Source organism: Polypterus senegalus, chromosome 11, assembly GCF_016835505.1.
Source record: "Polypterus senegalus isolate Bchr_013 chromosome 11, ASM1683550v1, whole genome shotgun sequence".
Lineage (NCBI taxonomy): Eukaryota > Metazoa > Chordata > Cladistia > Polypteriformes > Polypteridae > Polypterus > Polypterus senegalus.
Window position 1 is genome coordinate 54,922,917 of NC_053164.1, and position 18,281 is coordinate 54,941,197.

The 18,281-nt window shown below is 41.8% G+C and overlaps 1 protein-coding gene across 1 annotated transcript in view; it reads right to left on the minus strand.

The window, feature by feature from the left end:
- Positions 1-280: 280 nt before the first annotated feature.
- Positions 281-18,281, minus strand: part of LOC120538551 (antigen WC1.1-like) — a 41,024-nt gene continuing 23,023 nt past the window's right edge. Inside the window, exons 7-13 of the mRNA XM_039767945.1 lie at positions 9,766-9,792; positions 9,531-9,662; positions 9,082-9,180; positions 8,310-8,381; positions 8,144-8,221; positions 1,088-1,160; positions 281-490 (exon numbers count right to left, since the gene is read on the minus strand). Coding sequence (XP_039623879.1) covers positions 484-490; positions 1,088-1,160; positions 8,144-8,221; positions 8,310-8,381; positions 9,082-9,180; positions 9,531-9,662; positions 9,766-9,792 — 488 coding nt within the window. The 3' untranslated portion in view covers positions 281-483. The remainder of the gene's footprint in view (positions 491-1,087; positions 1,161-8,143; positions 8,222-8,309; positions 8,382-9,081; positions 9,181-9,530; positions 9,663-9,765; positions 9,793-18,281) is intronic.

Below are 18,281 nucleotides of genomic sequence, written 5' to 3' on the forward strand. Positions count from 1 at the left end.
AGGTAGAAGGACTGCAAAATGTTAACTAAATGAAGAAACTTCAGGAGATGAGCAGACGTTGGGAAGATTCCTTTATAATGACAAGACACTCATTTTAAGTTTATGTATTCTGATAATGAGAGACTTTACTTTTTCAATTCCTGTACCAAGAATGCACATGCGCAAAGGCTTTTTTTTAACAGAATTTATTGTAAAAAAAGGTAAAAATAGTTATTCTCTTTTGATTGTGATAAATGAATAAGTATTTTATTAAAACCTAGGTCTAAATCTCATGGCCTTATGAGGGAGAAAATACTGTATTCCTAATATCAAAAATATATAGAAAGCCGGGTGACACTTAATTGGAAATAATTATAATAATGATTTAGACATGTTCAGCACACTGTAGAATGTGTTATCACCACAGTCCAGAGCTATTGTTCTCCAAGATGCTCAGCTTCAACATCGTCATAATCAGGAGTCATGGGAAACTTCAGAGAAACATCAGAATCTGTGGAGGTGAAATTCAGAGTTACTCAGCAATATGGAATACATTTGTAAAACATAATGACACATGAAAACACACAGATGAACACATGCACTTGTGTATGTAGGCCTATTCTTTTCGATTTAATATGTCTTTAAACTTTTCCCAATATAAGTGGTTGAGTGTGGTAGGATAATAACCATAGTAGGTGGTACACTGCTGCCGTGGAGTAAGAAGACCAGGGTTCACGTCCCGGGTCCTCCCTGCGTGGAGTTTGCTTCTCCTAACCATGTCTTCTTCACAATTCTTTCCTTTATGAAATACTTTTTCTATTACTGTCAAAACATCACCTAATGTTTAAGTGCCTTTTGAACATCCACAACTTCACACATCACCATGAGATTTTTAAAGCTGTCGTTCATCTCCACTTTTACTGTCCCTATGAAACTTTGGTTACCTTAACTGTCCTTGTGTTGAGGAGTTACTGATCAGTCATCTAGTTATGGCACATTTTGCATGTTACCTAATATTATTAATAATAAAAGACAGATAACTTTCAACAATCTTAAGTACCTTAGTGCTCTGTATATATCTTAATTTGTGTAAATCGCTTTTGCTTACCTATTAGGGAGTCTTCCAAAGGGTTCCTCAACATCATCATAGTTGTAGGGTAGCTCATCAGTGGGGATGTTTTCTGTAGATAGATTATTTTATGAAATCACTATTGTTAACTTGTAAGCTGTTAATGCACAAAATTACTTCTATAAAATATAAAGAGATATCTATCTATACACTGTGATTGAAATGCTCTATAGTGCCCGACCCAACACAGACTCACACTGAGGCACGTGTAAACACACTCAGAACTTTTATTTTTCTTCACCTGTGGGGCATGTCTTCCCCGTGAACCCCACAGGCAATACACAGTCCCAAAAGCACTTAAGCCAACACAAAAACACTTTTTAGGCACCACCACTCCTCTAGCTTCGTCCTCCACCTCCTGACTCTGGCCTCTGAGTGGTGGTTGCTGCCTGCTTTTATAGTTCACCCGGAAGTATTCCAGCTGCTTGATCACCAAGTCCTGGCTGCACGTCCAGGTGTGATGAACATGCTGCCCACACAGGCTCAGGAGTCCCAAACACAGCACCCCCTGGCGATGCCTGCAGGACCCAACAGGGCTGCACCCAACTCCAATTCCCAGGGAGCCCTGTGGGAAACTGAGGCACTGCTCCACCCCAGGGAGACGGCCATCTAGCGCCCATTGGTAGGTATTGCAGTGTCCAGGGCTGCTCCCCTGAATATAGTGTGCAGGGGCATCCCGGCTGGGCATGTACGCCAGCCACTTGCCACAACACATTTTGAAATAGAGATCTAGATGCATTTTTTTCAACTTAAAACTCCTATGAATAACTTACTTGACAGGTGCATTATTCACCATTAGGGAATCCATTCCCGGGAATTCGGGAATCCTGCATGTCATTCCCGGGTATCCCTTTGATAGTCCTAAGTCCTTTGAGTATCTCGCTGTTGTTATCCACGGAGATTCTCAAGTTCTAGTATTATCCGTGTATAGACCTCCAAAATTTAACGCGTCTTTTTTTGAGGAATTCTCTGACTTAATGTCAATTTTTATTACTAACTATGACACACTTTTAATAGTTGGCGACTTTAATTTTCATAGATAATCAGTGTGATCTAAAAGTAAAAGAATTTATGAACCTCCTGGATTCTTTTGATTTAAGGCAGCTCGTAAATCAGCCTACACATAAAGCAGGTCATACATTAGACTTAGTGATTACTAAAGGACTGAAAGTTGATATAAAGCAGATCACTGATATTGGTGTATCAGACCATTTTCTTCTACTTTTTTTTTTTTTTTTTTTTTATTAATTTTATTACAATCAATACATAGCAATCAAGTTTGTACAAAAAAAAAAAAATTATGCTAAGAACAAATCGATCCCCACCCTTGAGAGAGAGAGAGCAAGCCAAACGGTGTAAAATTTAAGGCTTGTAAAAATACCTAAATCAACAAATTCTCTGTGCTTTATAAAATCATTTCAAAATATTACTGATTAGATCCTGCCATGTTTTGAAAAAAGTCTGCACAGATCCTCTAACTGAGTATTTGATTTTTTCCAATTTTAAATAATATAACACATCAGTTTCCCACTGACTTAAAAGAGGAGAGTTTGGGTTCTTCCAGTTTATCAGAATAAGTCTGCGTGCCAACAGTGTAGTGAATGCAATCACAATTTGTTTGTCTTTCTCCACTTTAAGACCCTCTGGAAGAACCCCATCATTTTCTTCTACTTTTTAATATAGAAATAATGATAAAAAACATCCATGAGAAGCATATTGTTAAAAAACACTTCTTTGACTCAGCAGCAGTTTTAAAACTTACAAACATTCTAAGCAATCAGTCCGTTTTTAGTGCCAACTATAATAGCGAGGATAATGTAAATAGTAAGGTGGAAAAATTTAATACTAAAGTGAGAGCTGCTATTGACATAGTTGCACCTGAAAAAATCTTCTAGCATTGTTATACCATGGAAGACCCAAAGAGTGTCGGATTTAAAGAGAACATGCTGCAGAGCTGAGCGTAAATGGAGGAAGACTAAAATAACAGAATACAATAACACTGTCTGTCTTGAGAGGCGCTGCTATTTCTCCAAGATTATAAATAACAATGCTAGTAATCCCAGAGTCTTATTTTCTACAATTGATCGCCTGCTAAACCCAGGTAACTCAAAGGAATGCCTCCTAAGTACTTCCAGTAAAACCTGTGAGGCTATCGCTGTATCAAAAAAATTAATGATATTAGAAATAACATAGTATATCCCTCCAACACTAAGGATCCTCCTAAACCCCAGCATCCTGTTATAAACAAATTAAACTCTTTCACTAGGATAGATTTACCTGATTTACAAAAAATAATATCTCAATTAAAATCCTCCACCTGCGTCCTTGACCCAATACCAACAAGGTTTTTCAAAGAAGTATTTCGTAATTGATAATGTTCTGGACATAGTAAATTCGTCATTAGATACGGGGGTCTTCCCAGACTGTCTTAAGACTGCTGTAGTTAAACCCCTTCTTAAGAAACATAATCTTGACCCTCGCTCTTGAAAATTTTAGACCCATCTCTAACCTGCCTTTCTTAAGTAAAGTTCTGGAGAAGGCAGTCATTATGCAGTTAAATGACCACCTCAATAAACATGCTATTCTTGATAAATTTCAGTCGGGTTTTAGAACAAATCACAGCACAGAAACTGCACTTGTTAAAGTAGTAAATGATTTGCGAGTGAATGCAGACAGAGGCCATTTATCTGTTCTCATCCTCTTAGATCTGAGTGCTGCATTTGACACCATTGATCATAATATTCTTAGAAATCGCCTTAGTCAATGGGTGGGCCTCTCTGGCAGTGTCTTAAATTGGTTTGAATCCTACCTGACAGGGAGAAAATATTTTGTTAGTTGTGGTAATTACAACTCGAAGACACATGATATCCGATATGGTGTTCCACAAGGCTCTATCCTGGGTCCGCTGCTCTTCTCAATCTACATGCTTCCATTAGGTCAGATTATCTCAGGGCACAACGTGAGCTACCACAGCTATGCTGATGACACACAGCTGTACTTATCAATAGCACCTGATGACCCGATTCTCTTGATTCACTAACACAATGTCTGACTGTATCTCAGAATGGATGAATAGTAACTTTCTCAAGTTAAATAAAGAGAAAACTGAAATCTTAGTGATTAGCAATAATGGATACAATGAGGCTATTAGAAATAAACTGGATACATTAGGATTAAAAGTCAAGAGGAGGTAAAAAGTTTAGGGTAATTGTTGACTGTAATCTGAATTTTAAATCGCATATTAATCAGATCACTAGGACAGCATTTTTTCACTTAAGAAACATAGCTAAAGTTAGACCTCTTATATCACTGAAAGATGCTGAGAAATTAGTTCACGTTTGTTTTCAGTCGACTAGATTACTGTAACGCACTCCTCTCAGGAGTACCCAAAAAAAGACATAAATTGTTTGCAACTAGAATGCAGCTGCTAGAATCCTAACTAGGAAAAGAAAATCTGAACACATTTTTCCAGTTTTGATGTCACTACACTGGTTACCTGTGTCATTCAGGATTGACTTTAAAATTCTGCTTATGGTTTATAAAGCCTTAAATAATCTCCCCCCATTTTATATATCGGAATGTCTGACACCTTATATTCCAAATCGTAACCTCAGATCCTCAAATGAGTGTCTCCTTAGAATTCCAAGAACAAAACTTAAAAGAAGTGGCCTTCTGCTGCTATGCACCTAAAATCTGGAATAGCCTGCCAATAGGAATTCCCCAGGCTGATACAGTGGAGCAGTTTAAAACACTGCTGAAAACACATTACTTTAACATGGCCTTTTATAACTTCAATTTAACTTAATTTAACTTAATCCTGATACTCTGTATGTTCAATTTCCTCATAATAACTACTCATGGTGGCTCTAAAATCCGTACTGACCCCTACTCTCTTTTCTGTTTCTTTTCCAGTTTCTTTGTGGTGGTGGCCTGCGCCACCTCCACCTACTCAAAGCTTCATGATGCTCCAACAATGATGGATGGATTAAAAGGCAGAAGTCTACATGACCATCATCATCAAGCCCTTCTGTGAGAACCCTAAATCCAAAGAGGACTGTTTCATTTATGTTAGGTAGAATGCCCAGAGGGGACTGGGTGGTCTCATGGTCTGGAATCCCTACAGATTTTATTTTTTCTCCAGCCGTCTGGAGTTTTTTGTTTTTCTGTCCCCCCTGGCCATTGGACCTTACTCTTATTCGATGTTAATTAATGTTGATTTATTTTGCTTTCTTATTGTGTCTTTTATTTTTATATTTAGTATGTAAAGCACTTTGAGCTACTGTTTGTATGAAAATGTGCTATATAAATAAATGTTGTTGTTGTTGTTGTTGAAATAGTTTTACTGTCAAATAATGCAAAGAGTACGCGACACGTGTTTCGCCCTACTTCTGGGCTCATCAGGCGTACCCATTTACTGCACCCCCTCTCGGGAATCGAACCTTGGACGTCAGCGCTAGAGGCGAATATATGTACTTTTTAATGTAGGTAGATCGTTTCGACCTGGTTATTTTAAAAGTAGCTCACAAGCCGAAAAACTGTGGGCACCCCTGATCTAGTTAGTTGTGGTAATAAGAGCGTAGAAAGGATAACTTGTCCAGCGTGCAGTCGTCCAGGCGAGAGAGTACTTCGTGCAGAGTACGCCAGCTGCTGAGAAAACACGCTTTGCCTCAACTGAAGTAGACAGCACAGTCATCAGATACAGATACACTTGTTCTAAACAACGCCCGCGCTTGCGGTTGCTGTGAAACACTGCCATTTCAGCTGTTACTGATGCATCCAGTTTCTTGTCATCATTCTGTGATGGCAAGTTTCTTGGCACAGATAATGCGGATGAAACAGACTGACGCATTGCAATTCAAAGTTGCTGTTCAAAGCTGTTGTCTGACAGATGTCAATGAAGTCTTCAGTTTTCAACTATAAATCTGTTATTTCTTGATTGATTTTTACACTTTTACACACTATATATGTGAACTTGGCCGTTCCCGGGAATTACAGCAGCAGGGATTGGATTCCCTATTCACCATTTCACCAAAGAGATGAGCTGGACTCCAAAAAGGAACAAAATGTAGAAACAAATGATTATGATTGAACAACATATTTTAAACTCGTCATATAACATAAAGAAATTTGTTGGTTCAGAGTAGTGCTGTAAAAATCCTTATGTGTTACATACTGTTAGAACAAAATGACCTCATCATGATGACTGAAGTGGTACAATATTTTAGAATTACCTGTTGAAGTCCTATTTTTCACCTGGAAAGTTTCCACAATATTAACAAGGCACAGTACAAAAATAAATGTTGTTGGCTGTTATCTTTTAAAGAGACTTTAAGTTCCAGGCCTTTGTCACTTCTCTGAAGGTTTGCTTGTGTCATTCTCATGCTGGTGGGTCATACCATTAAACGGGTACGGTTAAAACTAGGCTAGGTTTTGACCCCAACCATTGCTTTAGTTTGAAAATGACACTTGGCTCTGTGTATCAGTGTCTGTTGCTGTGCAAAATTAATCAGATGACAGTCAGGTGATGGAAATGCAAGGAAAATAAAAGGAGGCCTGGCAGAAGATCTTTGATCTAGCATTTTACATCCTGCCTCAGCACGAGCCTCTTGTCATATTCCATATAATCATTATGGTTTTTATTCTTCATCAGTTATTGAATTATAATGTTTATCTTATGCCTTTGAGTTTTGAGTTTGCCCTACAAGTTCGTTTTTCAATAGCTATTATTAGTGCACAGACTTCTGCTACATATGCCTGACCATTAAAAAGCAAACAGTAATCAATTTCCTAAAACTGTCTGAATGGCTTTGCATAAAAAAGTTTTTTTTTAGTTACGACAGCTTGGTTTTTTAAATTACTTTTCTGGATTATTGACATAATTAATAAATAATAGTAATCTATTGTGAACGCAGTGGGATCCTTTGTGAACGCAGTGGGAAGGTGCATGCCTGACAGAATTTTTACTGAGCTTCAACCAAAACCTTTTGAGTGATGATAGAAGGTTTCAGTCTGCTGTGTAATATCTGTGGGTTCAATGAGTCCTTCCTGGAGTTTTAATCTGTTTATTGTCATTAATTTTGATTCAATGTTTAAAATGCTTCATCAGACTTTAGAAACCTTTGTTTTGTGGCTTGTTAGTTTTTAAACCTTTGAGTCTTATTCTGGCTGATTTTTTTAACTTCTAAAACAGATGAATGGTAAATAGTGATTACTATGTTCGCTTCATCTAAAATTTGCACTGCTCATTTGCTGAACAGCTACATAAAATGTTAAGGCCACTCTTTCTCTCAACTTTGGTCATGCTAGCTCTCAATTAAACTTTATTTTCTATTGAACTTCTTTCTACTCTGTAATACTAGATGGATGTCAGCAGCTCATTTCCCACACATTATGTAAGAAAGAGATGCATTAAAACACAAATGTTTGCATAAGGTTAAAAATTAAACATTGTGAAACTTTATCAGTAATTATTGAGGCTATAGCTAAATCTGCAGCATTCTCAAACAAGTGGAATTCTCCCATGTGTCACACACATGCTAATGGGAGGCAGCTAAAGGGCCTGAATTAGAGTAATCCAATGGCAGACCAGGGGGAAGTGGAATGCAGTGACTCACTTTCACTGTCTTGCAGACCGCTCACAGGAAATTCTGCCTGGCTTGGAGGATATCACTTCCTGCCCCTCTGATAACATCACTTCCGGTTTCATCCCCTCTGATGATGTAATTTCCAGTTCTGGGCCCTCTGATGACGTCACTTCTGGCCCCAAACCTATGGAGGAGGACCCTTCCAATCCCAGCCCTTTTGATGACATTACGTCCGGGCCCAAGCCTATGGAGTAAGATCCTTCCTCCTTTGATATCATATCCTGTATGGGCCTTTAAAACCGCCATCTTACCACCAGTTGAACAGTTCTGTGTTGGACTCTATTTCCTAAAAACACAGTTGCTGCCAGGGATAATACACGGGTGGCTGCCCCAAACCTTTTTATGATTTTTGTATCTACTTCTTGTGACACATGTTTAGGTTGGAACATACCTGACAAGTTTTCTGGTTTTTCAAATGCAGTGTCATCATAGCCTGGTCCCTCAGCGTCTACAGAGTCCAGTGGTTCACCTAAACATGACAGGCATATATCAGCAGTCAAGTTACAAATTGGAACTGACCAATACTGTTCAGGTTGTGCATTGAACAATATCTTTACCTTGAATGCTGTCTTGCTCACTGTCTTCCACATCCTCATAGTCATATGGCAGATTATCAGACAGAAAGCTTCCTGAGAACAGGAGACAAAATGCATGATAGTTTATTAAATGAATATTACAAAGTTTCAAGTGGCACAATCTGTTTCCATTATTCATTGTGCAAAATAGGTAAACATGTTAAAATACAGTATATCACTCATTATTTTAATGTGCTTTATTTAAATTGAGTAAAAAAGTGAGTGTATGTGTGTCTCAGTGGCCTGTGATAGAGTGGTATCCCATTTTTAGTGCTGCTTCATACTTTGTGCTCAAAGCTGCTACAAAAATATCTGCTCCTCAGAAAGTTTATAAGGAAGTGTGATTAGAAACTTTCATCTTTGAGTGCTATAGTTTACATGCTGAGCATAATGATTAAAAAATAATGTTTCCAGGTAAGGAACACAATCCCGGTTCATTAAATTGCTGTATCGGGGCATCACATTATATTTTAATTAGTTTCATAACTGCAATAATGTTCATCATAATGTTCAACACTCCAGATTTTCTTAGGGCACAAGAGATCTACCACCACTTAAATGCCAGAAGCCAATTAAGAAGAGCAACTGAAAATGTTTATTTCTTGTGATATTAACCAGCACTGAGAGAACTTTTACTGATGTGAAATGGCTACCCATAGATGAGCATGAACCATGTCCACCACGTCAACACAGAAGGCACTCAGCTTTCAAATTTAGCAAAATAAGTTGTTTCTTTTCACTTTCTTCTACTCACCTTTCCCTGGTCCAGCATAGGTTCCCTGTCTGGCCAATCTGTAATCAATTTCCTCATACACAGCATTATGAATAGGTAGAAGTTCATCCATGACCATCCCTGCAAGGAGAAATTGCAATATTAACACACACAAAGCCAAACGTATTTCTTGTAAATAATTTAATAAATCCTCAAGTAAAGTAAGCTCAGGGGTCGAAATTTACTTGAATATTTTCAGGGACACACCAGGACATCACACCTATCATAATTAAATTACCAATTTTTCTTCATTGGCCTGATCTTTATTATTGTGGTGGGTGCATTCTACAATCATGATTTATAATTTTCACTAGTGAGGTGCAGTTGTATTGCCTCTGTATAGAGAAGTACTCTTTTTCACAAAGCAGAGGAGAGACGTTAACAGGAATGCAGGTCTCTCGTAAGTAAAGTGTCCTCCATGTCATGTTTACCTCTCTTCAGCCCTCTGTTTCTCTGCAGCTGCCCAAAAAGCAGGACTGATATAAGGAATAGAAGAGCTCCAAGTACAATGCACACAATCACTAGGGTGGGCTGTTCTTTCGAAATCTTGAGGTTAGGAAGTGCTGTACAAAAGAGATAAATAGTAAACAGTCAAATATAAGAATGTCAGCATGCTCATTGAATGTCAAGGAGGTAGACTGAAAAATAAAGAATAAACTAACTAACCTGCAGGTCTGCTCTCAGGTTCAAATCCTAAACGAACAAAAAAACAAAACAAATGTAACTAAAATTTTTGCAAGTAACAAACAATGAACAATAATTTTTTCTCAAGTTTTCAGTTTTTATGCATGGCAGCACGCTACTTAATGAAGCTTTTTCATACCTTAGAACTGAAGTTATGGTGCTTTCTGTGTTTAACACACATGAGAATTTACTTCCAGTGCAATCTAAATAGGTTGACTGGCAACTTTAACTGACATTCATGAGTCGTCACTCATTCACTAAATCAATTAGTAAATACATGCAGAAACAAACAACTCAGACTTGTTATTTCTGATAGGTACTCTTTCATTTCTCTACTATTTTCAACAGGCTTCATTTTGATTTTTCTAAGGAATGTTTGACCATTTCTACTTTAGATTTTATTTTTGACAACTTACCTTAATTAGTTTTTTTTTTACAGAATCCTTTAAGTTTAATTTAAATTTCAGCTTAAAAAGCACTACCATATATGCTCGAGTATAAACCAAACCAAATATAAGCTAAGGTACCTACAAAAACTGGAAAAACTGGAAAAATTTATTGACACGAGTATAAGCCTAGGGTGGGAAATGCAACAGCTACTGGTAAGTTTCAATAATCAAAATAAATACCAATAAAATTACCGGACATTAATTAAGGCATCAGCTCATTAATTGAGCATACAGCCCGGAATGAGTCTCACAGAGACTGCACAGCACCACACAGAGCCCACAGCAGTTCTTCTACCGTTCGCAGACCAAACCAGGTACAGTGGAACCTCGGGTCATGACCGTAATTCGTTCCAAAACTCTGTTCGTAACCCGATTTGGTTGTGACCCGAAGTAATTTCCCCCATAGGATTGTATGTAAATACAATGAATCCATTCCAGACCGTACAAACTATATGTAAATATTTTTTTAAAGATTTTTAAGCACAAATATAGTTAATTATACCATACAATGCACAGCGTAATAGTAAACTAAATGTAAACACATTGAATAACACAGAGAAAACTAACACTGCAAGAGTTTGCGCTATAGCGCTACAAACCGCTCGCTAAAAATACTTTTTTATAACGAGTTTTAAGCACAGGGAAAAACATTAACATTTGAAAAATCCGTAATTTAATAAACCACCAAGAAAAGTAACATTGCAACAATGCACGCTACGAACCAATCACTGTAAACAGAAGTGAAGTGAAGGTCAAAATCCAATAGAAAAAAGTCTTCATTAGGTTAAAACAATTCTCGAATCTGTCTCTTTAAAAACAAGCCCCGTGCATTCTTTAACTGCCTTCTCGACCTTATGCGGCCAGCCCTCTTGCTCTCTCTCTCGCTCTCTCTCTCTCTGTCTCTCGCTCGCTGCACAGGGAATGCACAGGGAGAAACTGAATACATGCGGAAATCATCAGTGCGCACAAACCGAAAGAGAAACTGGCTTGTTCGTATACCGAGTGTGTGGTCGTGAACAGATGCAAAAGTTTGGCAGACTTTTTGGTCATAACCCAATTTGTACGTGTTCAGAGACGTTCGTGAACTCCAGCTTTCTGTCGTGTTGGTGGGGGCAGCGGGACCTGACTCGAATATAAGCCGAGGGTGACGTTTTTCAGCACATTTTGGGTGCTGAAAAACTCTGCTTATATTTGAGTATATACGTATTTTATGTAGACTTGCAAATGCATGTTGCACCTCCACTGCAGAACATTTTGCAGATCATACAACCTGCTAGACATTCCAGGTTATAGATATTCCAGCTGTAGATATGCATTCTTTCTCTTTCTATCTTTCTCTCTTTCTTTTTGTGTTCAATTCAATTTACTGAAGTAATCAGATAATAGCTTGTTATAGAAGTGAAATTCTGGTGACAAAAAAAAGCTTGTTTGCCTTTTTCATAATAATAATATATATATATATATATTTTAAGTAGCACCTTCTCATATATTTTCATGCAACTTAAGGTGCTTTCCACAGATTAAGCAACAAAAACAAAGATATACCAGAATTCCTTGGATTACTATCAATTAATACTACAGTACAATAATTTCTAATAAATGTAAGTATGCTAAATACAAAAACATACAGGTATTGTTAAGCAAAATGTAACCACTAAATTCCAAAACAAATCTTCATTCTTATCAGAAAAAGTTTTCATATTTAAAATATTTATACATTTATACATTAAGGTTAACAATTAACAAACCAGATGTAATTAATATTTATAAAAATGAATATATATACTATGTATCTACTTTTAACCTATGCAGCCCATTTAGTACAAACAGTTTGAAGTTAGAAAGTTTGTTTTTTACATGTCACAGTCCTCAATTTACAATTATTGTTGTTAAAGTAGTTTAAGTGTGTTTTCAAATTTGTTGGGATCTCCCTCTTTAAATGAGCTCCACAAACCTGAATACCTACATAAATGACACATTTACTCTTCTTTCTGTTAGTTAGTGTGTATTTCCTGCCCTACACACAGTACTATTAGGAGTGGCTCTGGCCTCTCGTGATTCGTAAATGGATTAAGTGGGTTTTAGAAGTTTATCATTAATAATTTTCTGGTTTGTTTGATAATAAAGCATATATTTTTTGCATTTGATAACTTTCATACTTTAGTGAGATGATACTTTAAGAATAGAGTAGGGAGGTGAGTTGGGCACTGATGAAAGTACGTACAACCGACCAGGGTCAAGACAGAGAGATGGCATAGAAGACGGTGTTCTGTATGGGACTTTACTGGTGCAAAAGTAAGAAAACCCCATTGTACAGGCCAATGAACATTTAGTGTGAAATTAGGTTTTGTGTTCTCCTAACACTTCATGACATCTCTGAACACAATTTTTTTTTTTTGTCCAAAAGCCTCAAGACTGACTAGCTGGTTGTCTATATATCATTTATATATATATATATATATATATATATATATATATATATATATATATATATATATATATATATATATATATATATACCTGTATATATATATACCTGTATATATATATATATATATTGTAAGATATGGCGGCCATGTACGCCAATACCCCAAGCCGCCAGGTGGAGCCCTCCTTGCAGCATGGAGGTCCCAGAAGACCAGCAGGGCATTATGGACCATGTAGTTTTTGTGCACCGCCCTGCTGGATGCCATGGGGGCCACGAGAGGGAGCTGCAGGTGAGGACCGAAGAATTCTTCATGCCCTATGACCCGGAAGTTCGTCATAGGAAGAGCGACGGGCTTCCGGGGTGAGAAACATTATTTACCCTGACCCGGAAGGAATAAGGACTTGTGGACTGTTGGGAAGGAACACCTCCGGGTCAGGGAATATAAAAGGACTGTGGGAGCTCCCAGACGAGGAGCTGAGCTGGGTGGAAGGGTGGCAACGCGTCTGGGAGCTGGAGGATTGTTTATTATTGTTTGTATTGGTGATTTAATGAGAATTGTGGTGGAGAGTGTGCTTTGTGCACTGTGGCAAGAAAATAAAGTCAATTGGTGGACTTTTACCTGGTGTCTGGAGTCGTGGACAGGGGTTCAAGGGAGCGAGGGCGCCCCCTATCGTTCACAATATATATATAGTCACGCACGAGTGTTTGGGGAACGGCGGACTGACCCGGGTTGCTATGGAAAAGCGTCAGCGAGGGTCAACGACAGGGTACTAACTTGTGTTTCCTTCCTCCTTCAGAAAGCCCGAGGCCTCACAGATATAAACAAACGCCATGACGGCTACAGGAAGCACGCACTTCTGGGTCTATTTATCCCCTCTGACAACCCTTGATGACTTCATTTCCCAGAATTCATCATGAATACCCAGCATCCTTCACATCAATCTCCGGTCCGCCTCCATAAAAAGTCCCTCCTTTCTCCCCTCATTGTCTTTTGCTTTCTAAAGTTTGTAAATGACTGACTGGTCTCAATTTTGGTTACAGTATACGGGGCTGAAACCCCAAATCTTGCAACGTGTTTTTTGTCTTGTGTATTACAGTGGCGTAGCCGGCAGGATTGACGAGGGTCCGAACGATGACAGAAGGACAGGACCTGAACACGGTCCTCAACACTTTGGTCGCAGAGCTCCAGGCCGTTAAGGTGGAACAGGCCACAACCAAGGTGGAGCTCGCAGAGACGAAGAGGTGGCTGGCGGCTGCGGAAACGGTAAGACCGGAGCCTCCTCGGCCGTCGCACCCTCCCATGCAACCACTCTCCGGGGAGGACGACATAGAGTCGTACCTCTCCATATTCGAGAGGACGGCAACCCGCCCAATATGAACTCCTGAAGGCTGAGATTTATCAGCGATACGGGGTAACCTCCGGCCAACAGGCACGCGCTTGGCGTCACTGGCGCTTTGACCCCGCACTACCGGCTCGAGCCCAGGCCTTTGAATACTGGGGCAAGCTACGGCCAGACAGAAACCAGGCTCGCCAGGTGGTGGAGCAAGTGGCGTGCGAGGGTCTGATTTACGCGATGCCGGACTATCTCGCTCAACAGGTCCAGAGGCACCCGTTCGCTGATATGAACGGCCTTTTGGAGGTTCTAGAGAGACAGCTGGCGGTGACCCAACTCGGGAGGTCTGAGAGTCCGGCGCGGGTCGCGGCAGGGATGGGACAGTGCATCGAGCCCACTCGCCGCGCCACGGAGGCTCCGGTCAAGCCGAAGGAACGAAGGCTCGCGCTGCCACGCTGTTTCAAGTGCAGTGAGCCGGGACATCTGCTGCCGTCTTGCCCGCTTAACCAGGAGCTGATGGATTGCAGCTGGGCAAAAGAAGAGAGGTACTGTGCACTGTCACCGCTCCTCTGCCGAGGATAGGTCTGCTCATAAAGGGTCAGGGGCCCCTCCCCGCTGTTCCCACACCGTGCACCTCGGCAACTACTGATGACGTAGACAGGTCGGGGGAGTCCTCTTTGGGGGAGGACCTCGACCCGGAAGACGCCCCGAGCGGAGCTCTGGAGCCGGCAAGCGCTCCGTGGCTCCGTTCTGGACGTATTCGCCGGCCTGGACATCCAATACCGGTCCACGCAGGCCTCCTTTAAGCGTGAACAATGGAACGATGATTCCTTGAAGTTTGCCAGGAATGCCATTGTCTCCGGTGATGACATTTCGTCCATGGCCTCCACACCACACGGGCCCTACTTTGTACTGGAAAACAATCTGCTTTATCGGGTTTCTGAGCACGAAGGCGAGGTGCGGAAGCTGTTGCTAGTGCCGCGAACCTACCGGCGGGAGGTTTGTGAGCTGGCTCACGCCCACCTCCTAGGTGCCCACCTGGGAACCGAAAAGACGCTTGAGATAATAAAGCTCCGGTTTTATTGGCCCGGGGTCAATGAGGAGGTCCGTCGTTTCTGTCAGTCCTGCCCGGTCTGTCAGTTACATCAGATTCCCCGCAGGGACCGTGCTCCACTGATCCCGATCCCCCTGATAGATATCTCTTTTGAGTGGATCGGTGTCGATCTAGTTGGCCCCTTGGAGACTTCCGTGCGTGGTCACAAATATATTTTGGTAATGGTTGACTACGCAACCCGATACCCTGAAGCAGTCCCCCTGCGTTCTGCTAATACAAAAAACATCGCACGGGAATTGGTAGCCCGGTTTTCCTGAGTGGGCATACCCAAAGAAGTCCTCACGGACCAGGGTACGCCCTTTACATCGGATACGTTCAGGGAGGTTGCCAAATTACTCCAGATTAAGCATCTCAAGACATCCGTCTATTATCCCCAGACGGATGGACTAGTTGAGCGCTTTAATCAAACACTGAAGCAGATGCTCCGCAAGGTGGTCAGCGGACGGTAGGAACTGGGACCAACTTTTATCACTCGTGCTTTTCGCCTATAGGGAGGTTCCACAAGCCTCCACAGGGTTTTCCCCCTTTGAGTTGCTATATGGGCAACAACCCCGGGGCGTACTGGATGTACTTAAAGAAGGCTGGGAAGGGGAGACGCTTCCCTCCACTAACCTCCTGGAGTATATCGCGCAGTTACGCGATAGATTGGCTAAAATCCGGCCCCTGCTTAAGGATCACATGTCCAGGGCTCAAGCAGCGCAGGTCCGGAACTATAACAGAAACACCTCGCTACGCGAGTTCCAGCCGGGAGACCGCGTGATGGTACTCGTGCCCACCTCCCACTCAAAACTGTTGGCTCATTGGCTAGGGCCCTACGAAGTGAAAGAGAGAAAAGGGCTCGTGGACTATTTGGTGAGTCAACCAAATCGTCGACCGAGTGAGAGAGTGTACCATGTCAACCTTTTGAAGCCGTGGAGAGACAGGGAGAATGCCCTGCCTCCCGGCCCCGCGCTCTCCCTTTACTCAGAAAAAACCCCACTTCACTTCAGTTCCAATCTGTCTCCTACCCAACGACGGGAGCTCGAAAGAGCCATCCTGTCTGTCCCGGAGGTGGTCAGCGAGGCACCAGGCGGACCCCGCTGATTGAGCTTGACATTGTAACCGACCCGGGGGTGGTTGTCCGGGAACGACCCTACCGCCTCCCAGAGGCGAAACGCGCTGAGGTGGAGCTAGAGGTCCAAAAGATGCTCAACCTAGACATCATTGAGGAAAGCCATAGCCCATGGTCAAGTCCTATCGTCCTCGTATCCAAGCCGGACAGGTCGTGGAGGTTTTGCAACGACTTCAGACGTTTTAATCTGGTCTCGAAGTTTGATGCATACCTCATGCCCCGGGTGGATGAGCTCTTAGAGAGGTTAGGGACGGCCCGCTATTTGACCACACTTGATATGACGAAGGGGTATTGGCAAATTCCCTTAACGGCATCCGTCAGAGAAAAAACTGCTTTTAGCACCCCTAGCGGTCACTGGCACTACAAGGTACTCCCATTCGGGCTGCATGGGGCGCCAGCGACCTTTCAGCATCTGGTGGATAAAGTGCTGTGGCACCACCAGTCCTATTGTGCTGCCTACCTGGATGACGTGGTCATCTATTCCAGCACGTGGGAGGAACATGTCGTGCAGGTCTACACAGTACTCCTGACGCTAGCGAAAGCGGACTTCGCATCAACCCGCGCAAATGCTATTTTGGGATTAGCGAAGCCCGTTATTTAGGCTACCTAGTGGGTGGAGGGCTGGTGAGACTACAGTGCACCAAAGTGAAAGACATCTTGGAATGGCCCCTTCCGATGGTCAAGAAGCAGGTGCAAGCCTTCCTGGGGTTAGCGGGGTACTACCGCCTCGCTTCTCCGAGAGAGCAGCACCCTTGACGAACTTTGCAAAGAAAGGGGCCCCTTTGCATGTGGTGTGGACTGATGACATGGAGCGGGCATTCTGTGACTTGAAACGGGCTCTTACTTCAGCACCTGTGTTAAGGACTTCTAACTTCTCGCTTCCTTTTATCCTCCAGACCGATGCTTCGGACACAGGTCTGGGTGCCATGCTGAGCCAAAGCATCGATGGTGTTGAACACCCTGTGATTTACCTGAGCCGGAAACTGTTGGACCGGGAGACGAGGTATGCAGCGGTGGAGCGGGAGGCTCTGGCCATCAAATGGGCGGTGACGCACCTGCAGTACTACCTGCTGGGCCGGGAATTCACCCTCGTAACAGACCATGCCGCCCTCCAGTGGATGGCTCTGCACCGGGAGTCTAATCCCCGGGTCACCAGGTGGTTTTTGGACCTGCAGCCCTTTAAGTTCACCGTCATTCATCGCCGGGGCAGCCTGCAGGCCAACGCTGATGCTCTCGCGTGCACGACTGTCTGGGCTAACAGGGGGGTCCTGTCACGCACGAGTGTTTGGGGAATGGTGGACTGACCCGGGTTGCTATGGAAAACGTACCGCGAGGGTCAACGACAGGGTACTAACTTCTTTCCTCCTTCAGAAAGGCCGAGGCCTCACAGATATAAACAAATGCCATGACGGCTACAGGAAGCACGCACTTCCGGGTCTATTTATCCCCTTTGACAACCCTTGATGACTTCATTTCTCAGAATCCATCACGAATACCCAGCATCCTTCACATTAATCTCCGGTCCGCCTCCATAAAAAGTCCCTCCTTTCTCCCCTAATTGTCTTTTGCTTTCTAACATTTGTAAATGACTGACTGGTCTCAATTTTGGTTACAGTATACGGGGCTGAAACCCCAAATCTTGCAACGTGTTTTTTGTCTTGTGTATTACAATATATATATATATATATATATATATATATATATATATACATATACAGTACAGGCCAAAAGTTTGGACCGCCTCCTCATTCAATGTGTTTTCTTTATTTTCATGACCATTTACATTGGTAGATTCTCAATAAAGGCATCAAAACTATGAATGAACACATGTGGAGTTATGTACTTAACAAAAAAAGGTGAAATAACTGAAAACATGTTTTATATTCTAGTTTCTTCAAAATAGCCACCCTTTGCTCTGATTACTGCTTTGCACACTCTTGGCATTCTCTCGATGAGCTTCAACAGGTAGTCACCTGAAATAAAATCATTTATATATACAGTGATCCCTCGCTATATCACGCTTCGACTTTCGCGGTTTTACTCTATCGCGATTTTTTTCTCA